The sequence below is a fragment of the Mirounga angustirostris genome, unplaced genomic scaffold, assembly GCF_029215605.1.
Source record: "Mirounga angustirostris isolate CCGP_5_RB_7025 unplaced genomic scaffold, mMirAng1.0.hap1 SCAF_4, whole genome shotgun sequence".
Lineage (NCBI taxonomy): Eukaryota > Metazoa > Chordata > Mammalia > Carnivora > Phocidae > Mirounga > Mirounga angustirostris.
The window spans coordinates 171,987,015-172,008,110 of NW_026991712.1; the positions used below are offsets into that span (position 1 = coordinate 171,987,015).

The 21,096-nt window shown below is 42.4% G+C and overlaps 1 protein-coding gene across 11 annotated transcripts in view; it reads right to left on the reverse strand.

The window, feature by feature from the left end:
* Positions 1–9,667, reverse strand: part of SRRM1 (serine and arginine repetitive matrix 1) — a 32,173-nt gene extending 22,506 nt beyond the window's left edge. For 7 of the 11 annotated variants that reach the window (XM_045898427.3, XM_045898426.3, XM_045898420.3 and 4 more), the window contains exons 1-6: positions 8,420–8,575; positions 5,674–5,763; positions 5,289–5,411; positions 2,983–3,153; positions 1,943–2,058; positions 448–651 (exon numbers count right to left, since the gene is read on the reverse strand). In XM_045898427.3, coding sequence (XP_045754383.1) covers positions 448–651; positions 1,943–2,058; positions 2,983–3,153; positions 5,289–5,411; positions 5,674–5,763; positions 8,420–8,440 — 725 coding nt within the window. In that variant the 5' untranslated portion in view covers positions 8,441–8,575. Of the gene's footprint in view, positions 1–447; positions 652–1,942; positions 2,059–2,982; positions 3,154–4,869; positions 5,000–5,288; positions 5,412–5,673; positions 5,764–8,036; positions 8,176–8,419; positions 8,577–9,603 lie in introns of those variants that run through there. The other 4 variants (XM_045898429.3, XM_045898422.3, XM_045898428.3 and 1 more) reach the window with 4 other exon arrangements.
* Between the last annotated feature and the right edge of the window lie 11,429 nt (positions 9,668–21,096).

Genomic DNA, 21,096 nt, shown 5'->3' on the forward strand with positions numbered 1-21,096 from the left:
AAATATCTGAAACAATACAACCAACCGATAGCAGTGGTCACCTTTAGGGTCTTTTACAACTCTCCTGTAGAACCGGAATCTTTTCAACAAGCTGATTTTATGATTTAAAAAATATAAAAAGGGAAATAAGTAATTTTATATTTGTAACTCAGTTATTCTTTTTTTTTTTTTTTAAAGATTTATTTATTTATTTGAGAGAGTGAGAATGAGAGAGAGAGAGAGAGTACACGAGAGGGGGGAGGGTGAGAGGGAAAAGCAGGCTCCTCGCCGAGCAGGGAGCCCGATACGGGACTCGATCCAGGGAGTCCAGGATCATGATCTGAGCCGAAGGCAGTCGCTTAACCTACTGAGCCACCCAGGCACCCCTGTAACTCAAGAGTTATTCTACTGGCAGTCAATAATAGCCTGAAACTGTGATTATGTATAAATGAATTTTTATATACTTGCCTAGTAGAAGTGGCCTCTTGTACTGAAGGTTCTTTTACTTTCACTGATGGTTCTGGGAGCTCTGGAGTTTTTTCCTTCTTTTCCGGAGCAGGGGAAGGACTCCGGCTCTTGGTTCTGTGACGGGGAGATCGAGAATGACTGCGCTTTCTCTCTCTCCTGACAGGGGAAGATCGTCTTCTAGGGGAAGGAGATCTGGATTTGCGTCTAGGATGAAAGTAATTTTTTTCAGGTTTTTGAATCATGTGGATTGGGAGAGAGTCAAAGGGCAAAGTGAGAATTAATCTTTTTAAATACCACTGCTCCTTATACCTGAGAAATTCCTTGTGAAAATAAAGTATCCTGTCGTATTTACTTAACGGGGGATGGGCCAAAAAACCCCCAGAAAGGCAAGCAAACAAAGGGTAACAACATTCTCAGATACACCAGTTTTAAGAGGAAAGCACTGACCTAAGACACTAGATTTAGAGTCTTAATCATTCCCAGAGATGAGGAGACCAAAGACCAACTTTTCAGAGGAAGAGGATGCTTGAAAGTAAAGAGAAATTCCATAATAACAACTCAAACCCAACCAGTTTAGATGCAGACAGATCCCACCACAGAGTTTGTCAGGTAGTCTAGGTATTCCAGAAAAAGGACTAGTGCAATTAAAGTAATATCCTCTTTGGAAGAGAAGAGAAATACGTCAAACCTACATAGCCTTTCTGAAAAGGAGAAGACCCCTTCCCTTTCCTTTACAATAATAGTTTCCCTAACTTGAAGTAAAACAGCAGGTCTGGTTCATCAATAGTGAAATAATTATCACAGTGATGTGCTTAACTCTAGAAATAGTACTGCTTCCCTGATAAGGAGGTTTTAATAGCAAATATACAAATTAAAATGAACAAAGAAATTTCCTCCTCCCTTTACTAATTCCAACAGATTTATGAAAAAATTAGAACTCTAAAAATGAAAGCCTAGTAGAATTCTCACCTTTCACCACAAATACAGTAGAAGCTGAGTCGTAGGTTTAAAAATGGGAACCTAACCATAGCCTCATTGGAAGGAAGAAGAAAACAAATAAATGATCTGTTTTTGGTACAATACAACCATCTAAGAAAAGCAGAACAGGGAATTAGATAAGTATAATACGAATGGCTAATGGGGCACAGATTTCTAATAAAAAGGAAAGAAAGGAGTTGGAGTAGATTAAAATAATTAAATGCCATATTTAAACAAATGCAATATGGAAGGCAAGTCTAGATTTTGATTTAAGAATTAAGAGTTGTATAATTCACCAAGATTTTAGGAGACAATTATTATAGTCAAATGATCTGTCTCAAACAAAACAAGTGTTTTAGGCCAGAGACAAACCTTAGTCCACCGTGAAAATTGTACAATGGAAGAAATTCTCTGAATAGTGCTGTTAGCTTCCTTTTTAACTATGCAACTTTCTACACACAGAATACTTTACTAACTAAAGTGCTTGCGAAACAGGTATGCATGTGTTGTATTATACCTTCTTGGGCTTCGAGACCTTTCCCTTTTTTCTCTGCTGCTTTCTTTTTCTTCCTTATCCCTCTTATCCTTGTCTTCATCTTGCTTTTTCATAGATGCCAACTTTTCTTGTTCAATCTGCAAAGATCAAGTTTTCAAAGTAAACACAGCTGAACACTTGAGATCAACAAATTGAAGACTTTGCACCTCTGATAAATACCAATGCTATAAACCATTTCATTGGCTTCTGCTTTCCAGTAAGACTATTCTCAAGTTTACTTAAAAAAAAAAATCACTTTCATTCATCTTATTCTTTTGTGATTTAACATACACTGCCGATGTGAAGAATCTGTGCTTACCTTTTACGTGGTTATTAAAGTTCAGATTTTCTTCTAAGTATGCACATATTAAAAAAAAAATTTATCGGGCGCCTAGGTGGCTCAGTTAAGTGTCTGCCTTCAGCTCACCATGATCAGCTCACATCAATTCTATCATCATGGGGGGTCATGATGTGGAGTCCCACATCAGGCTCCTTGCTCAGCCGGGAGCCTGCTTCTCCCTCCGCCTGCCGCTTCCCCTGCTTGCGCGCACTGACAAATAAATAAAATCTTAAAAAAAAATTTATCTACCAAATTACCGGACTCTGGAAAAATGACATTTTATTTATTTATTTTGGAGAGAGCATGCGCATGTGCACGAGCATGTGTGCACGGGGAGGGGAAAGGGCAGGGGGAGATGGTGAGGGAGAGAAGCAGACACCCTGCTGAACATGGAGCCCCTAGGGGCTGGATCCCACGACCCTGAGATCATGACCTGAGCCCGAAACCAAGAGTTGGGATGCTCAACCAACTGAGCCTCCCAGGTGCCCTGGAAAATGACATTTTAAACTCAATGTCGAGGTTGGGGGAAAGGAGTGGAGAATCAAAACTGAATGTTTGAATATATTACAGCAAAGCAAAACAACATGCTGATCCTAGCTCTAGGTCACGTAAAATTTAAAGTGTCTTAGCAGTCTGGATACTCTCTCAAATCAACATTACACAAAAGAGAAAAGGCTATTACTTGTCTCTGTTTTATTTCTTCTTTCTTCAGTTCTAGAAAAGCGGAAGGGATTCCAGCGATGTTTTCTTGTGCACTTAAGAGCAGGGGCCACAGTTCTCCCATAAATTCTCTAGCATTTTTTCCATTCAAAAACCCAGTCAGGTTGATTTGCATCATTTTGGAGTCTGGATTCTGCAAAAAGACATGACAGGAAGAGAAACAGGTTACTTCAAAACAAGCCAACCAAACCAACCTAAAACTCATTAAATTAGTATTTTTTAAGTCTACCATAGGGGCTTAAATACATATATATTCTTTACTACTTAAAAAATAGTTTTCCCTAATAGTTTCTCAGCAATATAATCTCTAGCACAGATTACCAAATTCTCTCTCACTCTACCAAAAGCATCAGAGCAGCCTGTTAATCCTTTGTGGATTTCGTAAGTATTTTTAGACTATGTGGCTGTTAGTGGGCCTTACTTACATTTATTAACTTTAAAAACCATCATGAACATCCACAAATTCCTGCATTTACTAATAAAGAAAATGTTTGCTTGCCTGGGAATTTTCCCCCAAAGAGAAACTGAAAAAGTACATAAACTGTTCACTTCTCTAACACTGTAAGATAGCTTTCTATGAAATATCTACCGTCCAGTTATGAAAACTAACAAGTTATGCATGCACTCTGTAACTTTTGAAGACTAAGCTGAAAGGCTGAATTCTATATAAGGAAAATCTATTATAACAATGCCTCAAATTCTCAACTGTCCACAAAGGGCTAAGAGGTCAAGTTTTCTCAAAAGTAACTGGGTTTTTAAATGCTAAATCTGTTGGTCAAGCAACAAGGTCCATATAACAAGCACAGCTCAATAGCACAAAGCAAGTACAGATTCCAGGTGTCTTCAGTTTCTTCTTGGAACCTTGGGGGTTTGGAATCGCCAAGTCCCCTGTAGAGAAAGATGTTCCCTTGGCTTGCTTCCGACTCCCTACTGCAACTCAACCACCTTGAGTTTAATGTTATATCATTTATCTAAATTGCAAAAGACGAACAAGCAATAATGAGTACACAACCACAAAAAAAGAGAAGATTGTTTTAAAAAGTTCTAAACTTTAATCTCATGCTCACTACAAGGGGAATACTACCAGATACTTAGGTTTTAAAAAAGCACTAAAATACAAATCAGTAAAGCATTTCTCCAATAAAATCTATCTTTAATCATCATTTTAAAAACGGTTTCCCATGTTCCTGTTTTCTAAGTAAAATGTATACATTTCAAAGGAAGTGCTTTCTTAAAATTAATCTTTAAAAATATTCAGAACAAAATGTAATTACCAAATTATTTTAAAAATAGAAATACCTTATCAGTTGAAATGCCAACTGTTCTGTCAAAACACAAGGGCGAACTCTTTGGGAAAAGGATTAACGTAAAGGTAAATTCACATTGGTATATTTGCCAAAAGGTCATATGGTACATCTTACTATCCCTTGGGTTGTTGTGGCAAAATAACAAACTATCTTATAATAAAACGGTTTCAAAACATCAATTCTATCATCATCTCATATTATCTCACGAATGAAAAAAAGAAATAACTATATTAACTGGTTCTAATAATGCTGCCAATTTATTTCAGTCTGAAGTTTAAGCATAATGTAAACAAAAGTCTGTGCCTAAAATGTTAATTGATGACTAGCTGACATGCAGCTACAACTAAAGACTTCAGTTACTTGATTATTTTAAAAACAATATCCAATCAAATCAGAATTGCCCCTCATGCTTCACATAAACGTCCATCTCATAATAGTATTTTTTAAAGAGCAGTGTATAGATTTACCCAATTGCTCTTTCCTGTTTGTGTTTTTTTGTTGTTGTTGTTGTTGTTGATGTTCGGCCACTTTACACAACTCACCTCCAAACACACACTGCATCATCAAGGGAGTTGGGTCAGAGCGACATTGGGACACTCACTCTGCTGTGACCTAATAAGGTGATGGTGCTATACTTCAGACGCAAGGAATAACTTCCATTTTGGTTCAGGCCTTTTAAATCATAAATCACATTATCATTAGAAAATTGCTGTCAAAGTAACTTAACATGTAACAGCAAAATTACAAACAATAAGTTTGATTTTTCACCTGTGTAGCTTTCAAAACTATGTACCTTCACTAAACTTCCAGGCTTAATAGTTGTTTACAAAGTGAATTCTTTTCACAACAAACATTGTAAAATAACCCTCCTATATTTGTACTCCATAGAAAAATTCAGTTTCCATAGATTCACAAAATTATGTCACATATTCAGAAATAAGAGCCATTTGTGTATTATTACCTTCACTTCCAGCTGGTTGAATATAAACTCAATCACAACATCATCTTCAAACCCAAGGATTTCCGTTACTCGTTTTGTTATCCAAGGCTTTATAACCTCCAAATTTACTTTGCTCATGTCCACCTGATAAAACATGCAAGAAATTCTTGAGTACAAGGTTCATAATCCTAAAAGAAAGCTCACTTCAGACTTTTGTCCAACCAAGTTCCTTTTTAGCTTATGAAATTTTTTGGTGTAGCATGGTACAATCTGACTCATTCTTGTGTGGTTGTGCTATTCTGTGTGCGGTGTTGCTAAAAGGTGGAAAATGTTTAATTAAAACAGTCCCAAAATGTTTGAGTCAACTGTGCTATAAAAGGTGCAAAAACAGTTTTGGGAAGAATACCTTTTTTTCTAGGCATTCTGCAAATTTCAGCTGCTTCAGTAGCTTCTTCTGTTTGTTGCTGAACCGATTATCCTGTTCTGCACTTGTTCCCTGCAGGAAAAGAAACACATTTTAATTAAGAGTTCAAAGTTAAATGCCTACTTTTTATCAGCTAATGATGGCTATGACTTTTACAGCAGAAAACAGGGTGATCAAATAAATAGAAAACACCACAGCTAACATTCATAGGTGTAGAATGTATACTTTTTTCCCAATGAAGCTGACATTGAAAAAACTTGACTGTATTTAAAAATTACAAACAAAATATAAGCTCATTGTAACAAATCAAACAGTATAGCAGTATACAACACAAAGCTAGCACCTCCCCCACAACCAAGTTTGATGTGTATCTTTTTACACCTTTTTCTATGTTAAAAGACTTTTAAGGTTTTGTATAAATGCGAACAAATTGAAATATTTACTATACTTAACATATACATCCAAACAAGACCATTAAATTTCATCCTCTTGTGACAACCAGTAGCATGCTTACGAAATTATTGTGGCAATGCATATAAACAGGGCGAAAAGGAAAAAGAAAACACCCTAGGACTCAGTCAGTTTTCACAACTTTAAGAACTTGGAATGCATGAAAAATACAGGTTTATCTTAACTCACTTAATTGCAGCAATGATTTTGGAAAAATGAGAGCTTACAAATACTAATTGAGACCATTAAGTGATCACTAATTAGTCTGCATTTTGTCATTCCAACTGGACCAAATAACCAAAATAACTGGCTATGTGATGTGAAATCTACTGATTACACTAAGTTGGCCACTGTCCCTTAGAAAGTGATCAAGAAAAAATTCTGTTTAGGAAAGTAAAGAACCTGGATTAGAACCCCAATTCTGCCAAGATCTTCAGCCATATGACTCAAAGTTCCTTAACCTCTGAGAATGTTTCCTTACTTGCTAAAATCTACTTTGCAAGGGCTGTGTATCTCAAAAATAATGTATGTAAAGTAACTGGCATGTGGCAGAAATTCAGCAAATGAAAGCTATCATTACTATCTGAACTGAAAAATTCAGTTTACTATCTGGTTGCCTGTACTAACAAGGTAACTCCCTAAATTCTTTTAACTGGAGTTTAAATCCAGTCAACTCCTCTAAGGAATAATAGGTAGTATATAAAAACCCACACCTTCTTCTTCCAGATTTTTACTAACACCAAAAGCAAACGTTGTTTTAAAATTTATCAACTGCCTTGTTCTTTTTCTATTGGAACTCCCTTCCATTGGAAATAACAGCCAACAAAAATCCTAAGAATAGGCTTTTGTGTCAAAATATTACACTTGGATCATGGGAATATTGAGTACTTACTACAAAATACTTTGATGGAAATTAGAAAACGAGTTCATCAACAGAATGGAAATTTGATAAGCTCTCTCAATTGAGACTATCATTACAGAAATAACTACAGTATCGCTTGCAAAGCCTACGAACAAACAACTGCCTATTTTAAGTAGGTGCTTGGAATAATCCTGGGATTTTTGATGAAAAACTAGTTGGCACAATTAAAGCCAATTAAGGAATTTCAATGTCGACTTCAGAATGTCAAGAGTTACGTTCTTTAAAGTCTTGGTCTTCCCCCTCTTCCAACTTTCCCTTTAAAAACACGCAAACTGCGAATTATACGCTCCAGGGAGTGGAAAGAGCCAACCTACGTCACATAAAGTATAGATTTTGACCAAAACCCCTGGTCTCCATATGGTCCGTTCTGCATCAAAAGCATTCGCAAACTTTAGTCCTGTTAGTGTCACTTCCCACCCATCTAGGTCTCTACTCGGTAATCATTTCCTACAGCAGTGGAATATGGGACAAACAGGTTCCAGCAGTACCAGCCTGGTAAAGTCTGGGCCCTGAGCACCAACTTCGACGAGATAGCTTCCCCGCCTGCAGGTGTTGGACGCGCGGCCCCGGGAGAACCTAGGTAAGAGGCCCCTTTTCTCCAGCGGACTTCAAAACAGTAGAACAAACGCGGGTGGGGGGCGGTGTGCGGGAAGGAGAGTTGATCCACCCCCGGCCCCTGCCTCCATACACGTGCACGCTTTTTGTTGCACCGGTTGCCCTTAGTCTCAGATTCAAACGTTCCAACTACCTATTATCGGAGTTCCCCTCCCTAAAGGAATATCAAATTGGGCGGGAGTTCCCGCGAACTCTGACCCCGCGCCTCCGCGAAGACTTAGGACGGGGTGGGGGGGTGGATTCGGCGCTGTTCTCTCAAGAAAAGCCGCTGAACGCCGTTTCCTGTCCTCCCTAACACGCTCTCCTGGGGCGGTACCCCCCAAACCGTACTCTCCAGAATCCTTCCTCCGCCAGTCACCTCAGGGCTTCCCTCCGGCCTCCCCACAGGGACTTCCTCCTCGCGGCCCAACTAGGCCCCAGGACGGGGCGGCGCGCGCGGCTCGGCCTGCAGGCCCCACCAGGCAGGCGGGCGGCGGGGTACCACTCCGGCCCATTCCCGCCGCCATTTTCCGGCGACCGTCGCTGCCGCGTAGGGGGGACGATCCCGGAGGAGGAGACTGCGCAGGGGCGCACCGGTCTCCGCCGCAGGGCAGGGGGGGGAGCGTCCGCTGGCACGGAAGATCATCAGGATCTTCGAAGCCTCCCCTCGCTGGCCACAACCGTCCCGAGTTTAGGGGCCCCCCCCCCGGGCCTTACTGATAAGCCCCTCACCTCACCCCAGATCCCCGCGCTTCTACTTACGCGGAAGAATCCCGCGTCCATCTTGCTGCCTCGCTCGGAGATCGCTCCCTATCCCAAAATACACCGCGCCGCCGCGACGGAGGGCGGGACCGGCAGGGAAAGCAGAGCGCCGGGACGCAGCGCGCGCCGCTCCACCCGCCCCTTCAGCCGACACGAGGCCGCGCCTGCTCAGTGCAGTGAGCACCCGCCACGCGTGCGCACGCGCGCCCAAGGGGCGGGCTGCTGCCGTCTCCGAGGCTCCCAAGTAGCCAGTCCGGGAGGAGCGTCTCGCGATCGCAGCCAATGAAAACAAGAGAGAGAGTCGTCGGGTCGCCCCGCCCTGCGAATCCTTTTGTGGCGCTCGATCAGCCTTGTTCGCGCAGCGTGACTTGACCCATCCTTCGACCCGTAGTGGAGGAGGCCTCCCGCCCTGGGGGTTCCATGGAGCGATTGAAGAAAAAGGCTGTTACCTCAGAATGACGCCGGCGAGGCGGCTCGCGCGCGGAAGGGAGGCCTCCCGGGCTTTCGTGTCATCGTAAAAGTTGTGATTGTGTTGCTTTTACGAGTTTGCCAGTTATTAAGATCGACTCTAAAGCAGTCGAGCTGTATAGTATGAATGAAGTCTGCGCTGTGGCCGTTTCCTCGGGTTGCCCCCCCATCTTCACAGCTCACTCGTTTGGGGAGGAAGCTGAAAATACCCGGCAGAGGAGTTTCGGCTTCAGCCGACCGGCAGGAAGCGGGCGAGAGAACCGTGGCCCTGAGCCTGGGCGTGGGCCTGGTGGGCCGCCCTGCCGCCTCGGCGCCCTGCCCTGGCCCGGGGGGCCTCCTGCATCGCGTGCAGGGCGCCCCATTGCCGCCCAGCGCCGGAAGGCGGGTGTCCCTCTGGCCATATTTCATAAAGTTACCCCCCACAAACGCGCGCGCGCGCAGGCTCTCCCACTGCCTCCTCCCTTTCCTGCCTTGGCAGCACGCATCCCACTCCATACTGTGTATTTGTTCATCCCTGCGGCTTTAAATACCAGTTATATGCTGGCAACTTCGTGGACCTGTAGCTCAGACTTCCCTCCCGATCTTTAAACTCGTACAGGCAGCTTCCTGCTGGAATTTCCACTTGGATTGACATCAGAAATTTAACCAGTCCAGACATTGAACTCCTGATCCCTACCCTTCTCTCCTTCACTCCCCACACACCCCAGAAAACCCACCTGCTCCTCCCAGAGTCTTGGGTCTCAGTTGATGGCTACATCTTTTCCTTTGTTTAGGACACAAGCCTTGGTATTACTCTCGTCTTTTCTTTCCCTTTCATCCCACTTCCAGACTATCCGGAAACCCACACGGCTGTAATCCTGGCTCAAGGCGCCGTCAACTTTTGCCTCAATTTCTGCACTGGCTTCCTAACAGGCCTCCCTGCTTCTGCCCTTGCCACTCAGTATCTATAAATGCAGCGGACTGACCCTATTAGAAAACCTTAGACATGTCACTCTTAAGCTCGAAACCTTCTCCAGAGTCCCTCATTTTTCTCAGAACAAAGGCTAAAATCCTGCCTGATGCTCCCCTATTTCTTCTTTGATCTCCTCCCTAGCACCCTAACACTCCTCACTGCCTGGGGACTTCCTAAGCTTGCTCTTGCCTCAAGACCTTTGCACTGGTTGTAACTTCTGCTTGGAATGCTCTACCCCCAGATACCTACTTGGCAAATTTCAAGGTTTTGCTTAAGTATCACCGAGTCAATGAGGTCTACTCTGTCCCACTGGAAATTGCTTACAAACTCTCTCTATACTCCTGATGCCCCTTAATCTACTGTTGTTGTTGTTTTTTCTCCTTGGCATTTACCACCCTGTAATATTTACCTATTTTTAATGTTTGTTTCTTATATGTTCCCCACACTAGAATGTAAACTCCTTAAAGTCAGGGCATTTTCTTTTTTGCTCACAGATGTGTCCCTAGCACCAAGAACAGTGTCTGGCACATAGTAGAGGCTCAATAAAATTTGCTAAATGAACAACAGCTTTGTCAGGGGGTCAAAGATGGGGAAGTGACTGGCTTCCACAGAACAAGCCAGTTGACCAGATGGAACCGTGAAATCACAATGCCCCACATCTCACTGATGATTCTCACTGGTTCTGATCAGTCTTTGTGTTTTGTGTCTTTTCTTTACTGTCTCTGCCCTTTTGCTGCCAATCCCATAAATTTTGGCTTTCCTTGCAGTTCTGCCATTGACCCTTTTTACTTTTCACTCAATAAAGATGACCTATCTGTCCTCTCCTGGTTTCAATGACCACTTCATCTCCCAAACCTATTTATCTCAGACACAGTTCTGCCCCAGACCTTTATGTGCAACTTATTACAGTCACTTGGGATGTCCTGTAGATACCTCACACTCAACACGTCCCAAACTGAATTCATCTTCTTTCACTTGCCTCAACCCTCTGCTTTCCCATTCTCAATAAATGAGCCTACCTTTCTCCCTGTTATCATTCTTCTGTCTTCTTCGTATTCTACAACCACCAGATCTTGCCTTTCATTTCTGTTGCCTTCCTTCTAGCCCCATTGCCTCTTTAATTTAATTTGGATTACTGTCTGGGTCATTGCAGAAACAACCTATTAACCATTTCCCCTCCCTTCAAGGTTGATGTCTCTACCCTATATCGAGAGTAATTTTCTTTTTTAAAAAAAGGTTTTATTTATTTGAGAGAGTGTGCGTGAGCATGAGCGGGGGGGGAGGGGCAGAGGGAGAGAGACAGCAGACTCCATGCTGAGAGTGGAGCTTGACTCAGACTCGAGCTGCATTCCAGGACCCCGAGATCATGACCTGAACCAAAGTCAGATGCTTAACTGACTGAGCCACCCAGGCAGCCCTCAAGAGTGATTATCTAAGATAATAATCTTGATCCTTTCACTCCCCAACTTAAAACCTTTCTGTGGCTCCCCATTGTCCTCTAGATAAAGCCTAAGCTAGTTACTGTGGCTTATAAAACCCCTTATGATTTGTTTACTGCTCCCTTCTTCAGACTCATCTCATGGACGAAGCCTCTCCCTGCACACATCCTTCACTTCTAAGCTGCAGCCACATTAAACTACAGATGTGGTCTTGTTATGAACAGGTTAGGTTTCAAAGTCAGTTTCTTGCCTACACATTGGTAAACCTACAGTTACTAAGAGGTGACTCAAATAACACTTCCCCTAACGAGCCTTTCCCAACCAGTCTTCTGAAAATAGCAGAAGACTCTCCCCACTCATTCTATCATACCTTGCTTTATTTTTTCTTCATAGCACTTAATAGCAGTTGACATTGTTACCTATTTTGTTTACGTGCTTATTGTTTTTGCCCCCATTAAAAACAAAAATGAAACTTTATGAATTTCCTGTTCACCATCAAAGCCTTAGTGTCTAGAATAGTATCTAGCACATTCTTGGAGCTCAATAAATATTTGTTGGATGAATGTATGAGTAAGAGTCAGGATCAGTCGGGGTGCCTGGGTGGCTCAGATGGTTAAGCGTCTGCCTTCGGCTCAGGTCATGATCCCGGGGTCCTGGGATTGAGCCCCTCATCAGGCTCCCTGCTTGGCAGGGAGCCTGCTTCTCCCTCTCCCTCTACTGTTCCCCTTGCTTGTGCTCTCTCACTCTCTGTGTCAAATACATAAACAAAATCTTAAAAAAAAAAAAAAGTCAGGATCAGTCACCAAAGGCATTTCTACTAATGAGTGAGTCTGTTCTTTGAAATAGTATAACTATTTATTCTATCAGGAAGTGTCCACATTGAAAAATCTGCTGAGGCAGATAAGCCTTCTCCCTACAGGTGCAGTGGAGAATCCTTGGCAGTGAAGATATTTGCATCTCCTGCTCATTTTGACACTGTGCAGATCAGTACGGGTCTTCAAGCCAAGGAGCCATCCCCAGTGAGCCTCTGGTGGGTGTTTGCTAGGTCTCGTCTTTAAGTCCTCAAATAAGCCCTGAGTCTCAAAAAGCTAACGGGCAGCCAATCTTTGGTTGGTGCTGATCCTTTAGGCACCAGATTCTAAGATTTCTCCATGTCATCAACTGCTTTTCCTCATTGCTTGTTGATTGCTGTTGATGGTGGACGTGTTCCACCTGTTGCCCCTGCCCTCTGTCCTTTAGAGTCACGGTGACTGAACCTAACCATCCCTTAGGCACGTGCACTTTTTGTAATTCTCTCATCACTTTCAGCTTTTGTTCTGATCCCCACTTCTGTCTGTCTTTTGCTTCTTCCTTTCAGCTCTGCTTTTGTGTTTCCTAGATAAAATGGAATGACAACCTTCATAAAATATCTCAAAAACCCAACACAAATTTACCAAGCAAGATATGGACTATAATAATCCCATAACTGAAATGAAAATGCCTGATGGATAAAAGCTGATGCATTTTGCTCTGGAAGGTGTCTTTGAGCACATCAGTTAGCGTATTCTTTATCTATTGCCAAATAACCCCCCAAATTGAGCAACTTGAAACAATAAACTTTAGTTATCTATCGCCCACTGTTTCTGTGCATCAGCAGTCTGGAATGGCTTCTTCGGATGGTTCTGACTCAAGGTCTTTCAAGAGAATGTAGTCAAGATATTGGCCTAGATTACAGTCCACTAGGCCTGGAAGATGTGTTTCCAAGAAGGTCCCCTCACATGGCTGTTGGCATGAGGCCTCAGATCCTTGCCACATTGACCCCTCCATAGGCTGCTTGGGTGTCTTCATGGCATGACAGCTGGCTTCCCGCAGAGCAAATGATCCAAAAGAGGGCAAGACAGAAGTCATGGTGTCTTTTAGGACCTAACTTCAGAAGTCATACACCCATAGTCTCCACACTATCCTATTGGTTACACAGGTTACCCGTATTCAGTGTTGGAGGGGACTGCACAAGGGTGTGCATACTAGCAGTTGAGGACCATTGGGGCCATCTTGGAGGCTGGCTACCAGCGTTAAGTATTTGTAAGTTGAAAAATTTAAGGATGTCTGGCTGGCTCAGTCAGAAGAACATGTGACTCTTGATCTTGGGGGTTGTGAGTTCGAGCCCCATATTGGGTATAGAGAGTACTTAAAATAAATACATAAAATTAAAAAGAAAAGAAAAGATGTAAGTACAAGAGTTTGTATACTTCCTGATTTAGAAGGGACTGTATTCTTTCTCTCCCCTCAGAACCTCTGCACATATTCTGTCCGCTTATCTAGAACCTCTGTTCCCTCCCTTCCAACCTTTGCTTTGCCCTCCCCACCTTGTCTCTCTACCTTTTAACTGGCCAGCTCTGATTTTTCCTCAAGGGTTCAGTTTAGTTGCCTCTTCCAGGAAGTATTTCTGGTTAGTGGGACTTAGTACTTACCATCTGAGTATCTCAGGGGACTGCAGAGCCCCCCAAACCCCTAGGCCCAGATCTTTGCAAACAGGTTCCTCATATTCTACTTATTAGCATATTTTCCACTATATTCTAATCATGTACATGCTCATCTCCACTCCTGTGCCCCTCCACCCACCCCAACACACACAAAACTCTTTCAAGGCAGGAACTAAGTCTCTTCTCTTTATCATCAGCACCCAAACCAGAGTTTGGCAAATAATAAGTTCCAAGTATCTGTGCAACAAACACACACTTTGGCCAAGTGCACGATAGTTGAGTGTTAAAAACAATATTCTGGGTGCCTGGGTGGCTCAGTCGTTAAGCGTCTGCCTTCGGCTCAGGTCATGATCCCAGGGTCCTGGGATCGAGCCCCACAGCAGGCTCCCTGCCCGGCAGGAAGCCTGTTTCTCCCTCTCGCACTCCCCCTGCTTGTGTTCCTGCTCTCGCTATCTCTGTCTCTGTCAAATAAATAAATCTTTAAAAAAAAACCCAATATTCTGCCAAAGCTGATGATTTCCATCAGAGAATAAACTTTTGGATACAAGAATAAACTTTTATCAAGAAAGTATGAAATTTGGGGACACCTGGGTGGCTCAGTCGGTTGAGCATCTGCCTTCCACTCAGGTCATGATCTCAGGGTCCTGGATCGAGCCCTGAGTCGGGCTCCCTGCTCAGTGGGGAGTCTGCTTCTTCCTCTCCCTCTGCCTCTCCCCACTGCTCGTGCTCTCTCTCTCTCGCTCTCTCTCAAATAAATAAATAAAATCTTAAAAAAAATTCAGTAGTCAAATTTTGAGTAAATTAAGTCTGGCATTATACTACAGGGATAATAGCTTCTTGGCGCTTCTGTGTTCCCGCATTCACTATACTGCACTTTTTTTTTTAAGATTTTTATTTTTTATTTATTTGACAGAGAAAGACAACGAGAGAGGGAACACAAGCAGGGGGAGTGGGAGAGGGAGAAGAGGGCTACCTGCCGAGCAGGGAGCCTGATGTGGGGTTCCATCCCAGGACCCTGGGATCATGACCTGAGCCGAAGGCAGACACTTCACAACTGAGCCACCCAGGCGCCCCTATACTGCACATTTTTAATACTAAATAGACATTTTATGATGCCTGAATTTCTCATGGCCTTCTCCATATTTATTTTACGGTCATTCATAGTTGCATGACACTTCTATTTACTGCTTCTCCATTCTATAAACCATCAGATTCACTATGAGGTCAACAACAAGGCCAGAAATCTCTTGGCAATAAAGGAAAATAAAAGCTTAGTTGAATTGATCACTAATATAAAAAGCTGTCAAACTATAAGAAGATTTCCAGTTGTTTTTGCATATATAAATATCAAATAGGTAAGACATGGAGCCGCAGTCGGGGATTTTCTGAATCTCCCTTTCCCGGTCTAACAGCAAGATTCACTAGATGGCGATCTATCCTCTCAGGAGGAAGTAAACAACGACAAAGACGCTGTACTGTGGTTTGATTGGTTGGTTTTTCCTGAGCCCTGACTCTGCTCACTATGGGGTTCGTAGATACAGTAAGGGATACAAGGGATGTTTAAGACAGTCCTCAGGGAGCTTATAATATGGCCAGAAAGATAATAGCAACAGGCAAATGTAACAACAGAACATGTAGCTTCCTGCTTTACTTTTCATCCTCTAGAAATTTCCCCCACAGATGTTACATTCAGGCATCGTGTTGGCATATTTTTAAAAGAAGAGCTGGAAGAACAACAGAGATACCCATCAGATGGGGAACAAGGAACCATAATTGGCAGAATTATCTTTTCCTATTCCTATCTATATTCCCTTGTGTTTAAGTGACAGTATCTTTCTTTTTATGTAGGACCCCATAATAATAGTATTTACTGTATCAGGGATTATACTATGTCAATCTACATTAGTGCTTTAAACACATTAGATGATTCAGTTCTCACAATAATACCTAGTGTTACAGGATATTTTTCTCCATTGGTGCCCGCGGTTCTTGGTCATGCCACTTGGAAGAAAGAATGAAGAGATAGACCAGACAGAGTGGTGGGCAGCAAAACAAGGTTTACTGAACGTTAGTAAAGTGATAAGTACAAAGCTCCTGAGGAGCGAGGGGACCTGAGAGGGTTGGCACTGGAGTTTCTAAGTCTAGGGGGTTTTATGGGCTTGTTGACAGGATGTTTTAATCTGATTAACCCTCCCTGTCATCCAATCAGGTTTTTGTCAGCTATCTATCATATAGGAAAGGGTGGAGGGCTCCTTCCAGGGTGACATAAAATCCTTTTAAGGGTGGTTTCCTCTTAGGGTGGGGGCCCCTTGTCCCTACCTGCCTGCCTTCCAACTGTCCTTCATCACTAGTAGGTTGTTATGGACTGAATTGTGCCCCCTCCCCCAGCTCCCATTCACATGTTTAAGTCCTAACCCCCAGTACATCATAATGTGACTGTATTTGCAGATGGAGCCTTTAGAGAGGTAATTAAGTTAAAGCGAGGTCATTAGGTGGACCTTAACCCAATATGACTGTGTCCTCATAAGAGGACATGAGGACCCAGACACACACACAGAAGGAAGACCATGGCAGGTTGCAGGGAGAAAATGACCCTCTAGAAGCCAAGGAGAAGAAGCTTCAGGATAAACCCACCCTGCTAACACCCTGGTCTTGTACTTCCAGCCTCCAGGATTGTGGGGAAATAAATGCCTGTAGTTTAAATCATCCGGTCTGTGGTAGGCCTGTTACAGCAGTTCTTGAAAATTAATACATAATTTTTATCCCAATTTTTAAAATGAGCAAAATGAGGCCCAGGAAGGAGAAGTTAGTTTCTTAAAATCACCCAGCCAGCTGCAACAGAACTCACTTTTAGGGTTTGGTCTGTCTGCTGAGGGTTGAGACCACAACATTAGAAATGGCTTGACATTTATGTAAGTGTCAAGCAAATAGCCAGAGGAGGGAATGTAGACAGATCTTAACCTATTGGTGAATGAGCAAATCAGCGTTCCTTAATCTGGTCAGCAAAGGCCTCCCAGTCTGTGCCCAAACCCCAGTGAAAGAAAGGGAAAGCCAGAGGAGCTTGGGGGAGTTTTCTTTACTTTGGGCCCAGGACTATTCTGGCAAGAGTGGCCAGAAGCGATTAGTGATTCAAATCATTCTTGACTTCATTTAAAATGAGCAACAAGTCTTCTTACTCTAAATGATCTTTTTTGTCTTTATCTTCCACACCCAAATTCCCTAGCTGGGCAGGGTCCTTATGACATTGTCTTGTAAAGCTAGAGACATTGTCTAGCTGGCTAGAGACCAGATGGGAACCAGTCAGCAAATATAAATTTGGATCACACACCTTCCCTTTTTGGCTCCCATGGAATTACTGAACGTTGTTGCCCAATAGCCCAATAGCCTGTGAGCAATAGACAAAGATCCTTAGGCCAATTGTACAGTGTGTGAGTATATGAATTGTGATTTGTCACCAGCAGACCCTCACCCCAAGGAATTCTGAAGGGAGTTCTGTAGGCCGAAAGAAATGATAGCATTTAGAAATTTGGATCTAGGGCGCCTGGGTGGGTCAGTTGGTTAAGCGACTGCCTTCGGCTCAGGTCATGATCCTGGAGTCCCGGGATCGAGTCCCACATCGGGCTCCCTGCTCGGCGGGGAGCCTGCTTCTCCCTCTGACCCTCCCCCATTTCGTGCTCTCTCTCTCTGTCTCATTCTCTCTCTCAAGTAAATAAATAAAAAAAGTCTTTAAAAAAAATTTGGATCTATAGGACAAAAGGAAGAACACTGGGGATGGTAAATAAGTAATAAATATTCAAAAAGCCAACTTTTGATTCTTAAATTCCTTAAATGTCGATCGACTTTACTTTTTTTTTTAAAGATTTACTTATTTATTCTAGAGGGAGGGAGAGAGAGACATCAGGGGGAGGGTGCAGAGGCAGAAGGAGAGAGGGAATCTCAAGCAGACTCACCCACTGAGCACGGAGCCTGACATGGGGCTCATCTCATGACCCCAAGGTCATGATGCAAGCTGAAGTCAATCAAGAGTCAGATGCTCAACGGAGTGAGCCACCCAGGTGCCCCAATGTCAACTGACTTTAAGGCAAAAATAATAATGTAATTTGGGGTCTTTTTAACATATGTAAATGTAATATATGTGCTAACTATGGCACAAAGGACAGTTGGAGTGTACACGGAATTGTGCCCCTGTGGACGTGTCAATCTTCTCCCAACGGAAGTTGTTTTAAATTCCAGTAGAGTTGGGGTGCCTGGGTGGCTCAGTCAGTGAGGCATCTGCCTTCAGCTCAGGTCATGATCCCGGGGTTCCAGGATCGAGCCCCACATCTGGCTCCCTGTTCGGCAGGGTGTCTGCTTCTCCCTCTTCCCCCACTGCCCTGCTCATGCTCTCTCTTGCTCTCTCTCTCAAATAAAAAAATAAAATCTTAAAAAAAAAAAATTCCAGTAGAGTTAACATACAGTGTTACATTAGCTGCGCGTGTACAATATAGTCATTCGACAATTCTGTACATTACTCAGTGCTCATCATGGTAAGCATTCTGGACCCCCTTCACCTATTTCTCCCATCACCCACCCGCCTCCCCTCTGGTAACCACCAGTGTGCTTTCTATAGTTGAGAGTCTGTTTTTCAGGGGCACCTGGGTAGCTCAGTCGGTTGAGCGTCTGACTCTGGATTTTGGCGTGGGTCATGATCTCGGGGTCCTGGGATCGAGCCCTGCATTGGCTCCCTGCTCAGCAGGGAGTCTGCTTGACATTCTCTCTCCCTCTGCCTCTCCCCCTGCGCTCTCTCTTTCTCTCCCAAATAAATAAATAAATAAATAAATAAATAAAATCTTTAAAAAAGAGTCTTTTTCAGATTTTCTCTTTTTCTTTGTTCATTTGTTATGTTTCTTATATTCCACATATAAGTGAAATCATATGGTGTTTGTCTTTCTCTGACGTTTTTCCACTTACCATTATACTCTCTAGTGCCCAACGATGGCATTTCTCTGCACTTTAGCCATTTGCCCCAATTTAAGTTTAGAAATTATCAGTTTCAGTAATAACTGAATCGCAGTTCTCAACAGCTGTTCAAAATGTTAATAACAGTTTTCTTGTGTGGTAAAAACAACAACAAAAACGGGAAGGTTGCAGGTTGTTGCAAATGGCAAGATTTATTTTTATCTATTTAAGATTTATTTTTATCTTCCATTAGATTCCAATAAAAATTCAGATGGAATTTTTGAGGAACTTGCAGGCTGATGCCGTAATTTTTATAAAGACAAATGTCCAAGAATAGCCAAGACACTGCTGAGGAGAAATTTAAGATTGGAAGCCTCGCCCCACTGTATGAATTAAGAAAATGTAGTATCTGTGCAGGGATTGACAAACTCACCAAAGAAGTACAGCACCATAGAAAAAGACCCACATGTATACAAAAACTTGGTATAAGACAGAAGCGACATTGTGGATCCTGGGGAGTGGCACTGAGACAACTGGTTACGCATGTGGGAAAAAATGAAGCCATACCTCACTCTACACACAAAAGTCAATTTCCAATGATGAAACACTTAAAGTGAAAGGCAAAACTTCAAAAGAGAAAGAAAGAAAGAAAGCTTCAAGAGAGTATCTTCAAGGCCTAGGGATAGGAAGACTTCCTTAGACAAGATATAAAGTGCTAACCATCAAAGAAAAAAATTGTTAATTTGACTTCGTTAAACAAAGCGTTTGCTCATCAAAAAATACCACAGAGAGAGTAAAAAAGACAACTTGCAAACTGGGAGAAGATATTTGCGACAATGTTGCTATAACTGAGAAAAGATTAGTATATAGAACATACTCTTTCAAAACTATCACATATAAGTAATAAAACAGACAACCCAATGGACAGATGGGCAAAGTCTTGAGCCAGCATTCCACACAAGAACCTATCAACCTCTTCAGCGATCTGGGAAATTCAAATTAAGGTCACAAGATACCAATTTGTATCTACTAGACTATTCCAAAGTAGGAAGTCTGGTAATTCAAAGTGTTACTGAAGATGTAGGTTAACCAGAACTCTCATAGTCTACTGGCAAGAGAGTAAATTGGTGCCAACACCTTGGAAAAACAATTTGTCATTATCAAATAAAATGAAAGATGTGAAAACCTTATGACCCAGCATTTCCACTCCAAACAATGCATATGTGTGCCAAGAGCCATGTATAAAATGTTCATAGCAGTATTCTTCTTCCTAAGAAAAACTGGACATAATCTAAATGTCTGTCACCTGAATCATGGATAAATAGATTGCAAAATGTTTCTAAAATGGAATTTTAGGGGCACCTAAGTGGCTCAGTCGGTTGAGCATCTGACTCTTGATTTCAGCTTGGGTCATGATCTTGGGGGCATGGGATCGGCCCCTAGTGGGGCTCCATGTTCAATGTGGAGTCTGCTTGTCTCTCTCCCTCTGCTCCTCCCTTGCTCGCTCTCTCTCTCAAATAAATAAATAAGTAAAATCTTAAGAAATAAATAATTTTAAAAATGGAATTTTAAAGGAAAAAGAATCGAGTATAGCTGCATGCCATAAAACAGATAAAACTTTAAAATCGAGGGGAAAAACAAGTTGCAGGAGACTATGCACAGTATGAGCTCATTTATAAAAAACTGGAAAAAAAAACTAGTAAAATTCAACAATGTATTATTTTAGGGAAGCATGCACTAATGACCAAATTATTTTTGAGGGAGGAACATTCAGGAAAGTGGTTCCCCCTGGGGATCAGAATGGAGGTTGAGATACGGAGAGAGCACAGAGGTAAATTATTAAACAGGATTGGTAATGCTCCAACTCTTGAGTTGTAGAGTGTGTGTAGAGCCATTTTTTAAAAATGTGACATACCTTATTTGGTATTTTACAAATATAACAAAGAATGGGGGGAAAGAAAAACTCCTGGCAATATGGTTAAATTGTAGACAAAAGAACTTCTTAGCGGCAGGTATGCAAAAAGACAATCCAAAGTGTTGGAGGAAAAGAACTTTGAAACCAGAATTTTATCTCTAGTTATACTGTCATTTAAATACTAGAGTGAAGTAAATGTTTATTCAAAGCCTCAGAAATATTGCCACATAAAGGCCTTCTTTGAAATCACTCCTAAGGAAGAGAATTGAATCCAGAAGAAAGCAATGAGGGGCGCCTGGGTGGCTTAGTCATTAAGCGTCTGCCTTCGGCTCAGGTCATGATCCCGGAGTCCTGGGATCGAGCCCCGCATCGGGCTCCCTGCTCCGCGGGAAGCCTGCTTCTCCCTCTCCCAATCCCCCTGCTTGTGTTCCCTCTCTCGCTGTCTCTCTCTCTGTCAAATAAATAATAAATTAAAAAAAAAAAAAAGAAAGCAATGAAATATG